This window comes from Aulonocara sp. 'chitande type north' Nkhata Bay, linkage group LG16 (assembly GCF_057382095.1).
Source record: "Aulonocara sp. 'chitande type north' Nkhata Bay isolate Kocher_YH1m ecotype deep benthic linkage group LG16, A_spYH_male_GT1.1, whole genome shotgun sequence".
Taxonomy (NCBI): Eukaryota; Metazoa; Chordata; class Actinopteri; order Cichliformes; family Cichlidae; genus Aulonocara; species Aulonocara sp. 'chitande type north' Nkhata Bay.
In genome coordinates this window covers 18,681,300-18,701,631 of record NC_141359.1, presented here as the reverse complement: position 1 = coordinate 18,701,631, position 20,332 = coordinate 18,681,300, and the positions used below count along the sequence as shown (strand labels likewise).

Here is a 20,332-nt window from a genome sequence, read left to right as displayed (position 1 = left end):
GCTTGGAGCTGTTGCAGAAATTGTCGGCTATAGTAAGCTAACGCTAGCTAGCAACAATCGCAGCAGTCTGAGTTACTGTTAACCCCTGGGTACATTCGTGCAATATTAACCTAAAGTACACATAGCGGCAAGTGAAAAGACAAAGCAGTGCTAACTGTGACTTACGTCTGGTTAGTTATTATCCGCATTGGTCGCAGTAGTTATTATGAGCAGGGGGTGTATTAACACGTGTTTTTTTTTTCACCTGTTTTTTATGTGCGGGTCACTGCAGAAAACGAGGTTATAGGACCGGTAAAGTTGCTCTAATGTCCCCTATCGTGCCCTTCGCTTTCTTTCAACTTAAAAATGAACTGTCTTACACGCATAGGTTTAAGCATCCAGTGGGCTGTACCCACGTTTCTTGCCACATATCAACACAGGAAGTTCCCTGCGGCTACTTCTGGAACAGCTTCATGCACTCTGCATACCAAAAGAGGGCAGTCGTGCTGTTTTAGGACGAATGACCTGATTGTGTAGCGATCATATTGGAATGTGAGCATGATGCTGTATTTTCGAGAGTCATTAGCAATTTTTAAGCTAAATATGTTCATTCACGTTTTCTGCATTTGTTGTCTCCGCACATGCACGCAGAAACGAAACATAATATGCCAGGTGTTAGTGCACATGTCAGTAAAATATATTGAATTGAGCCATACCAGCCTCAGTTCAATTTCTGATCCTTATTACGTTAGTTATATAATGCAATATACCGCTCTTTAATATTATACAGGTGTTAACGTTGCTTTAAAATAATAAACATCTGTGTGTTTACAGATCAGCGCAGACTTTAATTGATTAGTTGATCTATTACTTATATAATACATATATTTTACTTATATATTAATTTATTAGAGTTTGCCTATTTGTTTACTACAGTTTCCTCTTGGGGCTGATTGACCACTTCTGTAAAATCTGCATTCTTTCATAAAAGTTGGGATTTGTTCATGATGAAAGTCATGACCAGGCAGTGAGAAGGGTTCTACAAGTTGCCTGTTCTCCATGTGTCCTGGGCAATGAGCTGTGATCACTTTGAAATGCTTCAGCAGAATGTATTATCTGCACAGGTGATACTCTCCAACCTTTCATGCTATTACTTATGTAAACCCATGTGTGTTTTTATGTCCAGAGATCTGTGCAGCGCTTTCTTTTTGTAGGTTTGCCCCTGGCATAACCGTCCTTCCGTGCGTTCATATCACAGAGCTGCTTGACAGAAATGGCTGCAAGGCTGACAGAAAATTGACAGGGCTGTAAAGCAGAATTGAAGTCTGTTAGACGGAGGATGGGATTGACTTTGAAGTCTTAAGAATAAGGCAGCAATTTGCAAGAAGCAGTGCAACTTTTTCCTGCTTTTTTCTATATTTTTTTTTCTTCCTTTTTTGCGATGATGTGTCTCGTGGCCAAATTCTCAAACCAATAATAAAGGGTCTCACAAGAGCCCCTGTCAAGTTGCACATTAATATTTCTCTGCAACTGTTGTTAGATACACACTATTTGTAGGCTTGCTGCCAGCGTCTCTCCCCCCAGGACATGTAATGGTATCCCCCAGTGTTGTCAGCTAGTTTCCTATTTGGATGGCACAGCTCATCATGACTTGGTGACTAGATTTCATTTGCTGAAGTGTCTTAGGCTATTTATTTCTGCCACACTGTGTAACTGTTCATTTTGTCATGTTGCACTTAAAAATATCTAATAAGGGTTGTGTTCACTTAAAACAGCAAAGGCTGCTGTTATGGTTTCAGGGTTGATGCGAGCTTATTTAAAGGAATCGGCTGACCTAATTAAAAAGAATAAATTGATTGCTGTTGTTTAACTTGTGTGTTTTTCCAGCCTTATTGAGCTTTTGCAGAAGTTATCACTGTGCTTAATGTGTGAGGATTATCTGTGCTATTTCGGAAACTAAGGCAGTAAACTGTATTTTCTCCAAGATAAACAATAATTCCTTATTCCTGTGCATATTTTTCTTTCATAACAGATTTAATTTTCCATTACTTTTTTCAACAGTACACTTGTTTTTTTTCTTTTTAGCATTCTTCATCTGAATCTTAAATAGGTGTCTTGAAAGCAACAGAATTATTGTTTAGCTGAACTTTGAGAACCAAAACTACTTTTGTCTACATCATACAGGCTGTAGAATCATAAAGTAAGCACATCAGTATGGTGACACAATGCCTCATTAATCTATAAATTGGGATATTTGTGTGGCAGGAGAAGGCACATGCTGAATACTTTGGGGGGTCTTGCTTGTTTTCACAGCACAGGAAAGCAGTGGAAATGTATCTATTAAACCTTTTTAAATGATTTAATTGGATCACTTGTCACTTTGAAATTAGTTAAATGCTAATAATAACAATTACAGTTCATAATATTTACTAAAAAGTAAATTAGTGGCCAATTCACAATTAAACCTGGACACCTCCTCCATCACCAAGTGTTCCAAGTTTCCTTGCATTAGGGGGGAAAAAAGGTTTTTGAGTCGAACCCAGCTCAGCAAACATATAAAGCTTTTTTTTCTTCCAGTAATTCATCAAACATCAAAGCACTGTTTTGCACTCACTTTTTCCCAAATCCAGCTGTTTTGCATTTAAACTGGCAAGCGACCCAGTTCCTCTGAGAAGTATTCAGTATGAATACATAGAAAACAAGATAACTTTTAATGAACAAGGGAAAAAAAGGAATGTTATTGAAACACTGACATCTCATTTATGTCTTAGACAGGCACTTGACATTCAATGAAGGGTTGTTAAAGTCAATAAATCTTGAGACAGTAATCAAATAAAGTAAGCTTTACAAAGGCTCTCATTAAACAAACATGACGAAACATTCAAATACATCAAAATACTTTTGCATTTGCAGAATTATTTTGGTTGTGTAGAGTTTAAAATGACTGAGGACATATTTTTTGCAAAATACATATTATATATTTGTATTTCACCTAAATACAAAGACTGCTTATTGTAACATTTAAGGATTATGATCCTGGCGAGCTAGCAGGGGATATAGTGATGCTACTTGTAATCTTTCCAACACCTTTTACATGACAGCCGTTAGTGAGTACTTGAGTTCTTTGTTCATGTCGAACATAGTATGGCCCAACGGGCTGTGGGAAATTGTGGGTCATACCATGTCGGGGCTGGAAATATGGGCTCCCCAGATGGATGTGGATCTTACTGTCCTCTGTTGTGATGATACTGGGACTTGAGTCAGGGGTACTGGACCTCGAATGGTACCAGCCGTTCTGCTGTTCAGGTGTCTTGCAGAAAATAGTCTGATCTGTAACCTCTGCTGGCTCCGGAGAGCAACTCCTGACAGTTACGATCTGAATAGGAGAGCTGTTGTGGTCGGGTGTGACAGAGCGTGAGCAATTTGGGCTCAACATTCGAGACATGTTCGCACCGTCAAGGGGGGAGATGGCACGGTCAGGGTTGGAAGTGGGGGTCTTAGGGTTCTGGATGATGGTAATTCTCTGCTTAGGTGAAGCTCCACTCGTCGGGATTAGGGCTGTGCTGGTGTATGATGACGCTGTCTCTCCAGTTGGGCTACTGATCTCGAGCATTGCTGTGTTGAGGACATGATGCGGTGTTACTTTGATGTGCAGTGGCTGACCTGGTGTGTGTGTTAACATCATAACTTCTCCATTAATTGTTGGGTGCATTTCTGTCCCTGAGTGGCTGCTGTCCTGGCTTAGGTTGTTATTTGTACTGTTTAAGCTGTTAAGGCTGTTGACAGGAGAGCTCCTTTTGTTGACGATCTCTACATTATGGTTTGGGTCTGTGTCACCATTTTGTTCATCTAGTTTCTTGCTGTGCCTCCGATAGTCAGGAAGCAGGCTCTGTGCAGGCTCAGTTTGTACCTCTCTGGTGGTCTGATCATGGACTGCAGTGTGTTTGCTGGCACTGGGTTTCACACTATTGATTTGTCTGTATCTGTCTAGCTCACCAGTAAGTTCCTTCATCTCTCTGGCCAGCTCTTTGTTCTTGGCTTCTTGCTGGTTCAGTTTTCTTTGCAGTGCGGATTGATCCACTTGCATCCTGCAGATGGATTCTTCTGTTCCCATCAGCTTCTGGAGTTTCTCTTTCAGGCTGTCTACTTCTCTGGTTAAGAGTCTAGATTTAACCTGCTCCTTCTGAAGGCGGCAAAGGAGAAGGTGCTCCTGGTTGACCTCCTGCTTCTCTGCCTGCTCGTACCTTGAAAGCTCTCTCTTTGTCACTTCCAGCTCCTCTGTTAGAGCTTGGGTCCTCGTCTTTTCCTCATGGAGCCTCTTTTCAAGACACTCAAAGTCCTCTTCCAGTTTCATCAGTTCTCCCTCCAGCACTTCCTTATCCTGGAGTCTCTTTTGCAGCATTTCTAACTCACGGGTCAGTTCTTTAACTTTGTTGTCCTCAGTTTGGCAGTAATAGGCAGTGTTATTTGGAATAGAGGTGTATGAGTATTTGTCCTCTTTTTCTTTCCTGTTCTCCAAGACCTGTAACTTCTTCTTCATTATAGTTACCTTATTCTGTAGTTCTCTGTTTCTTTCCTCCTCTTTGTTCAGACTGTCCAGGAGATCATCTTTTTCCTTTGCTATGCTCTTTATTGTTTCTTCCAAGTCCACTTGAGACCTCAGTGCCTGCAGCCTGTCCTCTCTCAGCTTTTCTGTCATTGTGGCCAAATTGCCATGCTCGTTTCTTTTGCCCTCCTTCCTATGTAGTTTTTCCTCAGCCTGTCGGAGTCTCTCAGCCATAGTTTTTCTGTCCTCCACCAAAGCTACAGTAAGTGACCTGAGCTTGCCAAGATCTTGTCTGACGACCATTTCACTCTTCTCCAGTTGGCTCTCAACGGCCTCTAGATCTCTTACCTTTAGCCTTAAAGTGTCAAGTTCATCAGAAAGCATTTTGCTGCCCTGTCTCTCTTGCTCCAAGCTGTTTTTTAGGATGCTGCAGTCCTGTTTGCTCTTGCCTAAAGCCTCCTCCATCCTGTCCAGTTCACTAATTCTGCTGTTGAGTTTATCCACTTCAGCTTTCAGGCTACGGCAGTTGCTGGTCTCCTTCGCTAGTCTGCTGTCCAGGTCTCGACATTGTTCCGCCATGCGTATCAGCTCTTCGTCTTTTCCCTCCATTTGCACCACCCTTCTCCTCAGTACCTCGACCTCTGACAGGAGGCTTAGGGCTGTCATGTTGTTCTGGCTTTTGTGGAAGAGGGAAACTTGATTGTGGCGCTCAACCTCGATATGCAGAGATTTTAGTTCCTCCCCCACCTTTGCTCTTCGTCTAGGAGCACTAAGCCTCTGCTTGATATGGTCAGTGATAGCCGTCAGTTCTTTGGTACAGCGTTTCTGCTCCTCCAGCAGCTTGCTCAGTCTCTCTTGCTCCTTTACAACTAGCAGTGCAAAAGCCTTCAGCTCGGTCAGCTCCTTTTTTAGAATGGATGCTTCTCTTTCATGTTTCTTCTCTTTAATTTCCTGGTACTCTCTTTCCTTTTTAAGCAACAGCTTGAGTCTGCAGAGGAAAAGAATTGAAATGTATTGTCAAACAGAATAATGCAGCCAAGTTTTATTGTGTAACTGACTCATTTCAGCCCCCAAAGGGCACTTTTTATGTTTACAGCTAACCTCTTGAACTCACAAAATGTCCTAAGTTGTGTATTTCCAGCATAAACATTTATTTTGTTTTTCAGAAGAATCTGAATAACAGTTTGTTGCCCACTCAGTTTCCCCCAGAAGCAAAGGAGGCTTTTTTTTTTTTTTTGCACATCTGTGTATTCCTGTGAAATGTACAACATGAGGACATGTGTGTATATTTCTTTATGTTTGTGTGTTTCTTTCAAAGCAACAGCCATTCTGTGGGATGTTTTGACTCACATGGCAGATGGTCCCTTGGCAGGGAGTATTGGTTAATTAAGAAGTTTCTTTACCCTTGAGTACCCTCAATGCTGCATCCAATCACCCTCCTTCTGTGCACCTCAAATGTAAACCCCACTTTAAGCTAAGAGAGTCAGGAATTCCCCTCTGTTCTTAAAGTAATTACAGACTGGCTACTTTTACCAAGTGCTGTCACTCCTCACATTCCCCCAGATGCGCACGAGTTCTGTACAAGCATTAATTCATACTGTGTATTTTGTCATCTTAGTGCATGAGACATATGCTCCAATGTGATCTGTCACCGGTGTATTTTTACTATTCGGAATGGGAGAGGTTGGACTTTTTGTGTCATGCTATTTTGCACTCTAGAGGTATATCCACAGTTCACATAGCAGAATCTTTTAAAACAAGCACACATTAAAAACAGTGACAGTGTAGTCCAGACATTTAGCTCTACTTGTGTATAATTCCAGATCCTCTATATTGACTTGAAACTAATGAGTTTTTTTGTTTAATTTTTTAAAATATAAGGCTACTAATGTTAAATCTCAAATACGAGACTGAACATTGTGTTTGTGAAAAGAATAAAGCGCGCTGTTAATTAAGATGTTTCTCTTACAACTTTAATCTTGGAGTGTGTTTTGAGTGAGTTTAATTAGTGCAGTTTAAATAGTTGTAAGTGGAACAAATGGGTGGTTATGAACTCGCTGTTAAGTATTTCTGTTTTTAATAAGATCATTCACTGATGAGTTGTTATATTGTTTCTCTTGACTTTGAGTAATGTGTTGATTCCTTTTAAATGCAGAAAATTGCAAAAAGCAAAATCTTCAAAATAATTTTCTACATCTAAATCAACACCTTGGATACCTTTTGAACAGCTCTGTTGCAAAGCAATCTCTTTGTTTAATCTGTGTAGAATTAGCCAACAGTTACGTTATCCTTATCAGCTTATCTTGCAGTTGTAAATCGGGTTTTAAATTGGGAAACGTTTCTAAATGCATGTCTGCATCTTTTTGCTGTAGAACAAAAAAAATTTCGTTCCTACCTGTGCAGTTCAGCTGGCCCGTGTCCTTTTTTTTCTTTTTGGAAAAAAAATCCTCAAAAAATAAATTGCCTCCACTCTTTTACCTCTCCCTTTCCCAGAGATCCCAGTGATGTGGACGTTCCATCCGGAAAACCAAACATTATGAGAAGTGCTCCGCACAGAGACTCTCTCGCACTCAGTGGCGCCCATTACATCATCAGCAAGTCCTTATATGGGACTGTACAGGCTCTACTTCTGTGTGTGTATGTGTGTGAACATGTGTGTTTGTGTGTGTGTCTTTTTTTTCTGGAGTTCAGCCCACTGCAGATGAGGTCATTGTGTAGCAATGCCAAAGAGGCTAATGGGAAGGAGTGTGTGTGTGTGCGCACGCAAAGAAAAGTCTTCAATCACCATTCAATCTGCAAGGATAACACCCTCAGTTTGCAGGATTAGTTTAACCGAACATTTAACCATAACCATGCTACATAAATTCTTAACCTGCCTTGGCGTGTCCCAGAAGCATGCAGACCAGTTTATATGTTGTGTGCTTGGAGTTTGAATATACTTCAAGAAGAAAAAACATGTTTTGTGAGTTGTAGCAGCTTTGCCTGGGGCCCGATAACCTGACTGGGAGATGACATCATCAGTTCATCAGCCCTCAATTGCATCCATATGTCCCTCTTTTTTTCCTCTCTTTCTCTCTCCTCAACACATTCTCTCTTTTGTGAGTTATTTTCTCTTTCTACATTTTTGCTTCTAGTTATGAAAATGCCAATCTTTTTTTCCCTCTCATGCCATCATCAACTTTCACTTTATCTATATCTTCTTTTTGATTACTCAAGTCGTGAACTGCGTGCTCAGTATAGCGTGATTATACTCCTTTATTCTCGCAGTTAGTCTCATCTGTCACAGGAATGAAAAAGATAATAAATAGGTGTTAATGTTTAAGCTTTTTAAATGATTGTGCTAAACAAAATCAAAAAAATATAGATTTTGTTCCATTTATTTGCAATGTTTTTCACTGCTAAATAAACCTGTGGTGGTACTTTCTTTTTTCCCCTCTGTCGAGCAAACTCATGTAGGCCTCAAATAAAAGAGGCCTTTTCCCTCATGAGGCATGTCGCAGTCTCACAAGAATTTAGAAAACAGGCAAAAAGGTGCACTTAAACTTCGCTTTTTAGATATTTATGTTCACAAGCTTTTTTTTTTTTTATATGAAGCATGCCAAATTAAACCCCACTGAAACTACTTAGACACAGGTCAGGTATAGAAACAAGAAATCGCACATGCAATGTGTGTGCAATGCACAAGAATATTTAAGCTGTTTCTGTCAGCAGAGAATCCATCTCGAATCATTTGTGTCATAGTTTAACATGTGAACGTCTTCCATTTAGAGACACAACCTCCTCTTCATAACAGACTCTACAAGTTGCATAACTTGGTGATGTAAGGCTGTATTCTGTGCCTGGTTGGTATTTGCTTTAATCCCTTAATTGCTTCATGGCAACTGTGGCTGCCTGTTCTAAAGGCATAGATAGCTGTGGTTGATAACATTTCATTTCTAATTGTTTTTGGTTTGTAATGGTGATTACTTATTGTTGAAGAAGATTATCATGTTTTATTAAAACACAGAGTGGCATTTCTAATATTTAGTTTGCCCTTAATTGCATAAATTGTAACTTTTTTCTTCTTTTTTTACTGCAGGATTAATAGACCTCTTGTCTTAGGCTCTGTTTTAATGAAATGTAGCTGATAAAATGGCAGCAGCTAAGCACGAGTCATCAGACGTTTTTGGTCTGCAGTGGTCATTATAAAATGTACTGTGCCACTGGGTAATTAACGTGACACAAGCAGAATTTTAATTTAAAAAAATTCCATGAAGCAGCCACCTAAGACACACACAGCCTTGTTGTTTTTTGCTTTATTTCTGGGTCTGAGATTTACAGTTATTTTCCTTTAACCCAAATGAAATGAAAATAATCTGATAACCAAAATGCAGAAAGTTAAAGTTGAAAGTCAATTTTCCAAGTTTTAAAACTTCACACCTTACTTGAAGCCCCTTAGTGGGAAACAGATCTTGCCCAACTGGGAGGATACCCAAAGTGGAGTCACAGGATTTGGTTGATTACAAGTCTAGGCACGTATGATGATTTATTATTGGCTAATTAAGGTACCTTTGCCATCTTAGAATATGTTCACTATCAAAAGTGGCCTTTTATGCTTTGATATGCTTTGGAAATTACAACACTTAAAAGAACCTTTAACTTTTGATCAAAGTAATATTGAAATGATCAAAAGCCAGGCCAAGTTGCATTGCTTGTGTTTTGCATTTTTATCAGTAAAACCATTTCAACTACTTCTACCTCCATGGAAGACAGTGACACTATCTTAATTATATACTTATACTGTATTATATACTAAATACTATAAGATTCAAACTTTCTTTTTGCCATGACCTTTATAATTATTTTGCCAGGAAAGAGAGATTTGAGATATTTCTCTTGTGTGAGAAAGATCCTCCTCATTCCTTTGAATATCTATGCACATACCAACTCCCATATCAGAGTTCATGAGGTCCTCTTTTACATAGAGGAGGAGTTGGCATTTCATCCAGTTCTTGAAAACTCATATTTGGGGGTTAAAAGAGCGCGCGCGCACACACACACACACACACACACACACACACACACACACACACACACACACACAAAAGAAATGCCGATATGTAATATGTCTCTTATCCGAGTGTAGCACTCTCCTCTGTTTTCTTAGCTCCTATTTTCATGCAGAGGTATAATTTTCTTTTTCTTCTTTTTTTAAGGCTGTCACATTTGACAAATCCTTCTTTTTTCTAAGAGCGCTCATATAAATGGCACATTGAAAGTACAGAAAGAAAAGCAGCTGCTTAGTCAGTCGGTGTTGGCTTTCTTCCCTTCATTTATCTAAATGTTTAATAAAATTGAAAGTATGAATAACTGACCTCATCTGCTCACTATAGCTAATAAATGGGCCCAACAGCTTGTGATCGGGGCAGTGCTTCTTCTCTGAGTTGATTCACTGCCAGATCCTGATAATTTATGAACATCTTCTGACACTTCATTGGCTGAGCAGGCAGATGGCGAATGCGTTTGAGTGAGGGACGAACAGAACATCTGCGGGTTTCTGCTTTGGCACAGCCGTGTTTATTGTGTTGCTTTTCTCTTGGTTCTCTAGTAATTCAGGTAATACAGGAATAACATTTTCAGTTCTTCGTACAACTATAAAACGTTATACAAGGATTGCCGCGGGTCTCATTTGCAACAGCACATCTGTTGCATGTATGTGATATGAAGTTCTGAAAATTTTTTGTTTATTAACCATGTAATACAATACCTCATTAGTTAAAGAGTTTTCATTATGACCTGAAAAACTTGGCTTGAAAGCAAATGTGAAGTACAAATATTCCTCTTCTCCTCTTTGTGAAAACTTCAAGTCTTTTTGTTGAGTTGGCAGCCAGTGCAATTACATTTTAGCCAGTGTTAAATTAATAAAATTAAAAACAGAAGAGGCTATTCAGTTTCTTTCCAGTTGTGTATAATAGTAATTTATCAAACAACTCCTTTTGTCTACAGACATTTTACACATGAGGCTGATGCTGGATTAACCAGTTAAGATGCATTGTTTTGACTGGGCATCAAGGCTCTGCTCTGATGCTAGCGCTAATGGGATCACAGTTTCACCGTCTGGAGTCAAGCTGTTTAAGAAAAGGGACTGGACAGTGTGTGCCAATTACATGGATATCACCCTTCCCGCCTGCCTTTTATTTTCTCTGCCAGAGTCCTGAAAAAGGGGTTGAGACTGATAGTTGAGCCTCAGTTTTAGGCTGAATGCTGGTTTCATCTAGGCTGTAGTGCAGCAGACCAATGTTTTACCCTCCTGCGGTTTTTGTTGCACTGAGGAGCCTTGAGTTTACTAAATAAGTCTACATGTGGTATGTAGACTAACAATGCAGATTCCCCAAGGGTTTCTGCAGGGCTTTCCACAGAGAAAACCAGGGTTTGCCTCTCCTTGCTATACATTGCCTCAACCCTTGAACTGAAAGACGTGTTTACTTTCTTGGCAATAATTTGGACCTGTTTATTGTGTGTGTTGAACTTTGGCCTAGGCTTGATCTTGCCTCTATTACTTTTTGTATATTTTGTAGCCAGATTTGAAGGCATAGAAGCTGCGAGGAAGGAAGGCATCGAGCAGGTGATAAAGCGCCACCATCCCAGGAGGACTCCCAGTACTCACTTAAACAGTTTGCAGCTGAGTGTGCTGCAGCTGCAAAACACATCAGCGTCTTTAAACCCGAGGCCACAGTTTTCACTTGGTAACGGATGTTATTATGATGCTAAAATGGACTAAATGATTAGAAAAACAAAGAATGAAGGAAGAAAACCAAAACTGTACCAGATACTCAGGTTGACGTAATTCTTGTTGATATGCTAATTTGATAGAGTTACGCTGTTCAGCTCTCCCGTCTGGTTAGTCTCCTCCTCCTTTGGCATTTCAACACAGGAAAAGAAATAGCGGAGGGGGGGGGGCTGTAGTGCTAATTGGCAAACAATATAAGCTAACACCCTAATCTAAGGTGATAAACATGGAACAGTTATATGTATGCATTGTCCCTTTGAGCATATGACATGAACATGTTAGGATGAAAGTATTTTAGCTAACTTGAGAATTTAACCCAAAGGACTAAAGTGTACAGCCTCATAGGGCTGTTTTAAATAATCCTTTTTAGATCATGTGCATTCCTTTCCTGCATCTGTAGTGCTCACTGATGATGTATTGATGAGAAAGCCACATCAGTTGTTAAGTGAAAACATGATAGCTCTAAGAGTGGTTTTGGGTAAAGTCTATGAAGAGTTTGTGATGCTGAACTGAAATGGACAGATGAGAGCATTGATGTCCCTTGTATGTTGAACATGTGTGTGCGGTTAATGCTGAGATGCTGTCATCCCAGTAATAAACCATAGAAAATACGCACAGTCTTAAAGCATGTTCTGATAGCTGAGGTTGGAACAGCCAGATTGCTGCAATGGCATAGTGACGTGAAGATGTAATCGTCCTTTGACACATACTGTTGCGCAAAGTGGTGATACGATGTGTGTTGAATCTTCTGTATTAAATTATGGCTAAAACAAGTCATCTGTTGAGCATATGGCACCTGGTGGAGCTACTTTTCCAGGGAAACGAGGGGGGGAAAAAAGTGAGGGGTGCCGATTTTTAGCCAGGCCGTGTGGTTTTCTTGGCCTGGAGCATATACTTTGAGAAGAAACAGAGTGAGATTGAAAGATAGTTGAAGAGGATTTGAAGTAAGAGTGGAAATTCTTGTTTAAATATTTAGGCATCTGCAAAGCAAGAAGCAAAGAAAAAAAAGACTGGACTGGGAAAGAGATGAAAGGGACAAGCGTATCACCATGTGCCTTATGTTGTTTACCCAGGGGATAAATGCAAGATTTAACTCAGCTCAAACCTATTTAAGCCAAACTCAAAGAAGCTGAAGTGCAGTCAGGAATGCAAAGAAGGGCAATAGAAACCTGTGCATTTTAGACAAACTATATCTTTGGAATACATAATTCAGCAGTTGGACAGATACCCAGCACGTTAAACATCCCTAGTTTGAGACCAGCCAGAGACAGAAAACCCATCCTCAGGGAGTCTGAAACTGGTGTTCTCCTAGTGCCTGGATAAATGGCAGGGTTGCGTCAAGAACCAGCATAAAATCTGTGTTAAATCAAATATCTGGCTCTATCCGATGTGATTCACCACTGGGATTTAAGAGTAGAGCAAATTTTGATGCTGTAAAATGCTACAAAATCAGAAGATTTTACAAGGTAGATTTTAGCATTTAGCCTAAAAGCAGACGGAAACACTTAACCGATTATCAAAATGGTTAAGTATTCTTTTAACTGACAAATAGAGCCTAAAAGCAAGGGTAGGAAGTGAACCAGACAATAACCAGTGTTTCCCACACAGACTTTAGTTGGACAGTGTATCCAGGTATTTTAATTCCTGGCCAAGAACATTTGGTGATTCAGACTCATAATTTCCATCACGTCATTCCCTGCCAACTGGCTTGCTGACCCGTCTCACTGTTGTCGTGGCCCTCCACCATCATTCGCCTACTTCTCCAGAGTCTGATCCTGCAGATGAATGAGCTCAAGCTCCACCGTCTCACAGAGGCTGCAGATCAGAACAAGGACTACAAGCACTAGCTGCTCCCCATGACAGTGGAATTTGGAGACTTGACCAGGGCGCGAGGGACTCACTGGAGAGGCAGCTAGCTATTTTGCTCCTTTTTATGGTCTCCTTCTTTTAAGATCATTCTTTTAAGACAGCGTAGGTGTGTGTTCAGTCGGATTATGCTTTAGATTATTTAATAAAGAATGATGTTTTAGATATTTAGAAAGGAGAGTGGGCAAAGAGATGAAAGAACCTGTATGTTATGAACACTCAGGAATAAATGCGTCACACGGGGCTACAGACACACCACAGACATGCCATGTACTCATGTATTAATCATCATTAGGCCAAGATGAACCACATACTCTTTAAGTGAATATGTTTTTAGCTTTCCACATTGTGTTTGAAGAGAGAGAATTCTAGTGAACTTAATCGCTCTACTGGTATGACTATTTTTGGTCTTTAATTGCATATATGCCTGTGGTGGATCAGTAAAAGCCTTTTTTCAGTTTGGCATGCAGAAGCAGACAACTAGTCTCCTTCCAAGGCTGCAAGCCCAGTGCGGGTCCAGTCTCTACATAGCTAGATTACAGAGTGGACGCTGGAGGTACATGAACCAAGACAACCGGGAACTTCGACAAAACGACCTTTAAATTGCATGGGAGAACCAGTCACCACCTTTATGTTAGACCTAGCTTCACCCGTAGGCCACATCTAAATACGGTCTCTATTTGGTAAGGGAACATTTCTACCCACCAACAAACCCTCAGCACATTTCCTTACTTTAGAAGAAACCTTTAGCCTATACTGTGTTGTGCTGTTGAATGGGACATGAGAGCGCCAATTTAGCCTCTACATGTAATTGCAAGTGAGTGCATGTTTATGTGTTTACAAGGGGGAGTGAGCTGAGCCAGGTTGGCCACAAAGTCTAACCAAGTCCAGAACGTAATGGACTGTGTCTGAGTGGAGTAACTCCTAAGTACTGTCTTAAGGTCATATGTGTGTATATATAAATGCTGAGATGGAGCAGCCACTCACTCTGCCATGAAGAGCTTTACAGACCAACATAGACTAAAAGAATTTAAGCCTTCACAAGTGTACATCAGAGCTCAGGTCCGTCCCATCAGGTCTTATTCCAATGTACTGAAATACTTTAATCCCTTAGCCTTTCCTAGCTTGCTGTAACATTCCCTTCCTGAAAGGAATTGGTGGATATTTTTATAAGCCTAGCCTCAATATAGGCCAGCATGGGAGTGTAAATATAAAATATCAGTGTTGTCTTTGCTTGGGCATACATTTACATGTGTTGGGTTTGCTGCACAAACCTCTCTCTGTCCTGCCTCAGCAGAGTGGTAAGGCTGTTGCTCTTGTGGATCAAAGCCCTGTGGCTTTTCTCTTGTTCCTCCAGCCTGTGCAGAGCCTCAGAGTGAGAGAGGGTAACCTCCTGAAGCTGCTTCATCATCTGTTTTGAGGAATGCTCGTGGGCTTCCACCAAGTGTTTGAGCTAAGAGGGGGGGAAGGGAAAACAAAATGGGCATGAAGAGTAAAACTTTAGTTTACCTTGACTTGCTGAGAGTTAACCACAGGGAGAAGGCTCTCTCCTGTTGCCGTTCTGAAACCAAGACCGAATCCACAAGACAATCATCCGTGCTTACAAAATGCAACATAGTATGTAAATCTGATGAGTAAAGCTGTTATTATGTAAAAGCAACAAGAATTATTCTGCCCACATTATAATAGTAGGCATTTTTGATGAGCTTCTTCCAAGATTTTTGCTGCCACCCAGTCCACTTTGCTGTGGTAGAAATTAATTGAAAAAGTGCTCACTTACAGATTTTGTAACCATGGCAGAAGGATGGATTCAAAACATGCAACACCTGTACTGCAATTTAACAAATGTGTGCAATGATGCAGCAGTAATAGACACTCTTTTGTCAGACTGTAATGCATCCATCTCATTAAATTTGATTATCTCCTCCAGATGGTGTCTACATTCTTTCTGTTGGCAGTTAGTACCTCAGCATTAGGTCTTTCATACACATCCTGTAAGTGGTCCTGCTGGGCCCAGAGGGAGTCTCTCCACAGGGCATGAAGCACCATCTTCTGTCTGCTGAAACCATAGTGGGTCCTCAGTAGACCTGAATCTGTCTGCTCTGATTTCAAAACAGGAATTACCTCATCCCTCGCCTGGTTCAACAAACACAGCAGAAAAACAGTGGCTTTAATTTCAGTTTCTTCTCATGAGTTCACAAGAGCTAGAGTGAACTACAAAATAAATGCAAATCCAATATGAAGTAAATCATCCTACCTGTAGTTCCCCCTCCAAAATGCTGAGCAGAAACAGCAAGTCATCACAGGACAGGCCTTCTCTTGTGTGTCTTCCCTTCCACCTCTCTCTCTTCTTTGGCATATTGTCCTTTTCAATTATGATTATCAGAGCCTGGTTAGGTTAAAAGACAGCCGTTTAGGTATTTCTTTATACAACCTCGAAGATGGGAAGAAATGTTGCTGCTTTTACCAATGGGGTATGTGAAGTCTGTCGTGGAGCTGGAAAAGCTGAGAAATAGGAAATGATTGGAGGTGACAGCTGAACATTGGTGAAAAAGAAAAATACATGCTTGGCATGAAAGAAGTTAAACAAGGTCATGAGTTGTTTTTACAGTACAAGTGGTTATTGTGTTGCTTTTGTAAGTGATGCAGATCATATAAGCTTTGATGAGCTAATCCAAAGTCAAAGGGGTCTCTTGTCATAACAGTTAGTGTTACTGAAATAGATAGGCCTGCGCCTGGCATTACTTTGCGTGCAGCTTATGTCATCTCATAGTCTTACTCTTAGCACATTTACAGCAACTGCTGTTAGTTTGGCTGATAAAATGGACTAAATGTTTCCATAAAGTAGGACAGTGATTACTGACCATATATCTAGATACTGTGTGTGTGCGCATCCGTGTGTGCGCGTGTGTGTGTTATTAAAGCTAATCACATAAGTTAAACATTGTTTGCCGGCCAACTTTCTGTATGTTCTCACCCGAGACACAGAAAGCAATCAGGTTCATATTAGTGAAAGATGATGTCATCTCGCTACTCTTCAGCTCTGCTTTTCAGGCCCAAGTTCTGCCTGTGGGCAAGAACAGTCCTTATTCTATAGTATTTGGTCCTTTCCTTTTTAGATTAGTAACTGAAGGGCCTTGTGTTTTGAGGAAAAAGTATTTAAAATTTTAAAGTGCCCACAGATTTTTTATTTTTTATTTTTTATTTTGGGGGGGGGGGTGGGGTTCAGTATGTCTGTTTGAAGACAGCTATACCTTCTCATATATTTCGTTGGTGCATGTTAGAAAGTCTGATACTGAACAGAAAAGCAGTGAGAGTCTTTATTTTTCTCAGTAGCTCTTGCTCTTACACAAGCACACAGACAGGCAGCATCTGCTTGTTTTCATCAAGGCCCGAGAGCAACTTTGAGGCTCTAAACAAGGTGAGCACTGGTACATAAGAGACAAACATTGTGCAAGAAGAAACAAACCAAACAGAAAAAAAGACAACCTTTAACTAGTTCAGACTTTAGCCAATAACATCTTTCAGATACTAAATCACTGTGAGAGTGCTGGCTCACTTAAAGGAAGGTGTCCACATTGAAGTATTTTTCTCTTGCCCTTGGTCTGGAAACAGAGTGAGTGACAATCTCAAACTCTCCCCCCTCCTCTTGATGCCTTCTCTGTATCAATTAGGAAGACAGATGAAGCTGTCTGGGCTGTCGATGCATTTCTTTTGTACTTCCCTTGACATTTAGCTACAGAAAAGGACAATAAAACCTCAGCACAGCTGTTTGGGAGTGTAGATAAAAATTGGAAAGCTGAGTGCTGCAATAAACACGACTACAAAGTTATCATATCCTATTATAATTTGATATTATTTGTCCTGAGGCCCAGATTTGAATGATGGAAGGAATTGAGTTTGTGCACTAAAGGGAAAGTTTATAACTCATCTTGAATAGGTTCAGATAAATGCAGAGGGTCTGATGTGAGTTAGTGAGCTTTGGCACATATTTTCTATGATGGCCTGGGGTCTGTGTTCCTTGGACATGAGCATTAACATATTTCTTGTTCCTTTTGCCGTCCCGTCCTACGGTGCTTTTAATGTGTGCAAGTCGAGTCATGACACGTGCTGCTGTTTCCTTGCCCTTGGCACTCAATTGATTAATAGCGATGGGGCCGGAACGCCTCACTTGCTCTCTCTTGCTCTCACTCTCTTGCTTTCTCACACACACACACACACTTACACACACACACGGACACGAGCCAGGCTGTGCTTTCTTTAGTGCCCACACAGTGTCTAGACCAGCACATGCTTACTGATGTCTAAGCACACTCGCACACAATGCCAGGCATGTGAAAATACCTCGGTACTTCAGTTGTGGCTCAGAGCCAAAGTCAGCCTTAATAATGGTTGCCAGGTCTGCCCTGTTGAGGACAGTCCGCTGGCAGGCAAGTTGGCAGCCTCACATGTTTGTTTATCCGAACACCACCGGGGGCAACATGCCTGCACCCCTCCTGCCCGCTCCTTTCTACCCAAGAGGGCACTGGCTGCCCTCACAATAGACCAGTACCATTTCCTAAAATTAATCTTATTCACAACACCTTGTCCTGGCCACAAGTGGTCACAGGCAGATACAGGCAGTATCTTTGCAGCTAATTTGTCCACAGACCAAAAACAATGACTGTTCACCTGTTCCTTGGTATTATCCAACCAGCTGTGTAATTGGCCTCCAAACTAGAGCTGCATTCACACATGCGGCACAGCCCTGGACTGTTCTAGACATTACCTTGCCGAGGCGAGAAGGAAAATGAGCGAAAGCATGTTCCATTCATGTGTTAAAAATTCCTTAAGGGTGAGGTTTGTCACATATATGCCACTTTTAATGAAGCTTTGAGTGGACTGCTTTAACTTTATTTCAGACACACAGTTTAGTTATTTTTTTTAGCACATCTTTTGAGATTCTGGACATTCATCTTCTTTCCATTTATCTGGAGGCAATTTGTCATGTCTGTCTCATGCCTGTACCCTGATCATTTTTCAGTAAAAGTCACAGGTATTTGTTTGTTGGATTAAAAATATGGTTTTCGGTGTTAAGATTCATTACTGCCCCATTTCTGTATATGGAGAGGGGTTTGTTACCCAGACCGAGGATGAGTGCTGCATGAGAAGCAACAAATTGTCTGTTCTCTAACCTTTTCTCTGGCTGGTGACTCTTAACTTAAGTTGCTTTAGTGGTCACAGTTAAAAACATCCATTTTTACCCTGCACAGTCATATTGAGCAGCTAGTTTTACAGACAGCTCTTTTATAATGGAACCCTACATGGCTACAGTTTTTGGCAATACAACCTGGTCCGTAGCCCCCGGGTAATTTAATTTTCACGCCCTTGCTTCAGCTGCTCACTCTCACCAGTTAGCTCACATCCATTTTATATCCACCTGTCATGGGAGGCTGGATCAGTCTGAGTGCTGGAGTCCTCTTTGGCCTTCAGTTTTCAGGGTCAAGCTGGCACAGCACTCTATAATTCATATTCGGTATGGTTGGTGTGTGTTTTGGCTAGAGCACAGTACTTCAAGAGTGGTATAACTGAGAAATTATACATTTTGCAAGCCAGCTAGATGGAGGGGTGCGGAGTGCTGAAGAGTCTGTAAATCAGTTTCGTCACAAGTAATGCAACTGTTGTGCTTTATGATTATGAGTGTGGTTAGGCTACATATGCTAAATGTTTTAAGCATGAAGGGCGTTTAATGTTTTGTTTTGTGACTGATTTGAATTACTGTTAATTTAAAATGCTTTTGGACATAAGCCTTATCATAGTTCTTCACTTTTATATACATTTTGTGCCATTTGATATCACATACCTATCTGACTGCATTTAAGTCAGTTTAATTATTGTGATGCTGGTCAACTAAAGTGAGAGAGTGTAGTAGACCCTTCTAGGGCCATGAGGTAATGCAGCACTGTGCTGTGAGTTCACATTTTACACTTACTATCCTAAATAATGTTAATGGTGTTAGTCTTCTTTCCAAATCATTGTTTTGAGTTGTGTTGCTTTATGGTTTAGCTTTTGTGGGTGGTCTTCTTACATAACAGTAAACGATCAATAAATCAAATGGTAACCATAATTGCGGAGAGCAAAACAACAGCCATTTAGTAGCCAGTGGTTTCATAAAATACAGTGTACATTATTTAGTTGTGACGTAAACCGTGTCCTTCTGGAGTCATTTTTGTTCAACGAGACTCTGTGGTAGTGCAGGATTGTTCAGACAGACAGACAGCCCCCTACCCTCATTCTGAGATCAGATGCTAGATTCCTCGTGCACCGAATCAGTATTTTATTAATATATATGGTGATTATTAATATCGAATAAATGTAAAGATCGCCCTTGTGATACCGGCCACTGAGGTATCTAGAAGCAATAAATGATTTTTAACTAAGTACAGTACCAGTATAGGTTGCAGTATGTGGTCCTGGTTCAAAAGAGGTTTTCTCATTTGGTTCTCGTAAAAGCTTAAAAGCTTTGCCTTATTTACATACCCTTCCTATCTCTGATTAGCAATATCCTCTGGAGCTACAATCACTCTCTGCCAGCCAGGACTGGCTTCACTGAAACACGTGCACGTTGGTCTTTCAGAATAACTTTGAACATTGACTGACTGATCTGTGTAGTTTAATTGCTAGCACTGAAAATGAAGCCTCGCTGACATGAGGTAATTAAACATTTTTCATGACTGACCACTCTTCTAGGACAAGAGACAGTAGAGGTCAGAGTAAAGACTCTTTAATGAATTAGACACTTGATTTTTTTTTTTCTGTAATTGAGTCAGATAAGACATGACAGTGATCGTTCCTACACACACAAACACACATATCCCACATACTGGTGACCGAGTTCTCTTAACATTAAGGCTGGTTTTATGTAAAGGTCAAGTCGAGCTGCCTTGAATGCTGGTGAACATCTGTTCCCTCTGAAGGCAATAAATACCAGATTGTGTGTGGGTGTAGCTGTTCTTTCATTTACTGATCCAGATTTCGTGAGCTAGTGTGTGTGTGTGGGTGGGGGGGGGTTGTGAAGCATGTCTTGCTTTGTAGACCTAAACAACTGTAAAAATTTCTGGAGAATTTATCTTTGTCAACCTCACTGTGCACCCATTACTGCTCCTCCTGGCGATATTTAATTCCTGCCACTG

General features: G+C 40.6%; 2 protein-coding genes and 1 pseudogene across 3 annotated transcripts in view; 2 read left to right on the top strand and 1 right to left on the bottom strand.

Moving 5' to 3' along the window:
- LOC147311306 (uncharacterized) overlaps nt 1-20,332 on the top strand; it is a 262,128-nt pseudogene that overhangs the window by 197,720 nt on the left and 44,076 nt on the right. The window lies entirely within an intron of this gene.
- The window catches only part of cmss1 (cms1 ribosomal small subunit homolog), a 29,418-nt gene that overhangs the window by 195 nt on the left and 8,891 nt on the right, over nt 1-20,332 (top strand). The gene's annotated exons all lie outside the window — the stretch shown is intronic.
- Nucleotides 519-5,510, bottom strand: LOC147311310 (filamin A-interacting protein 1-like). The gene has a single exon (XM_086267173.1). The coding sequence runs from the start codon at nt 5,189-5,191 to the stop codon at nt 3,008-3,010; it is 2,184 nt and encodes a 727-aa protein (XP_086123299.1). The 5' UTR covers nt 5,192-5,510; the 3' UTR covers nt 519-3,007.

What these genes read in the sequence shown, in the direction of transcription:
- LOC147311310 (XM_086267173.1), bottom strand. Translation starts at nt 5,191, where the DNA reads ATGACAGCCCTAAGCCTCCTGTCAGAGGTCGAGGTACTGAGGAGAAGG.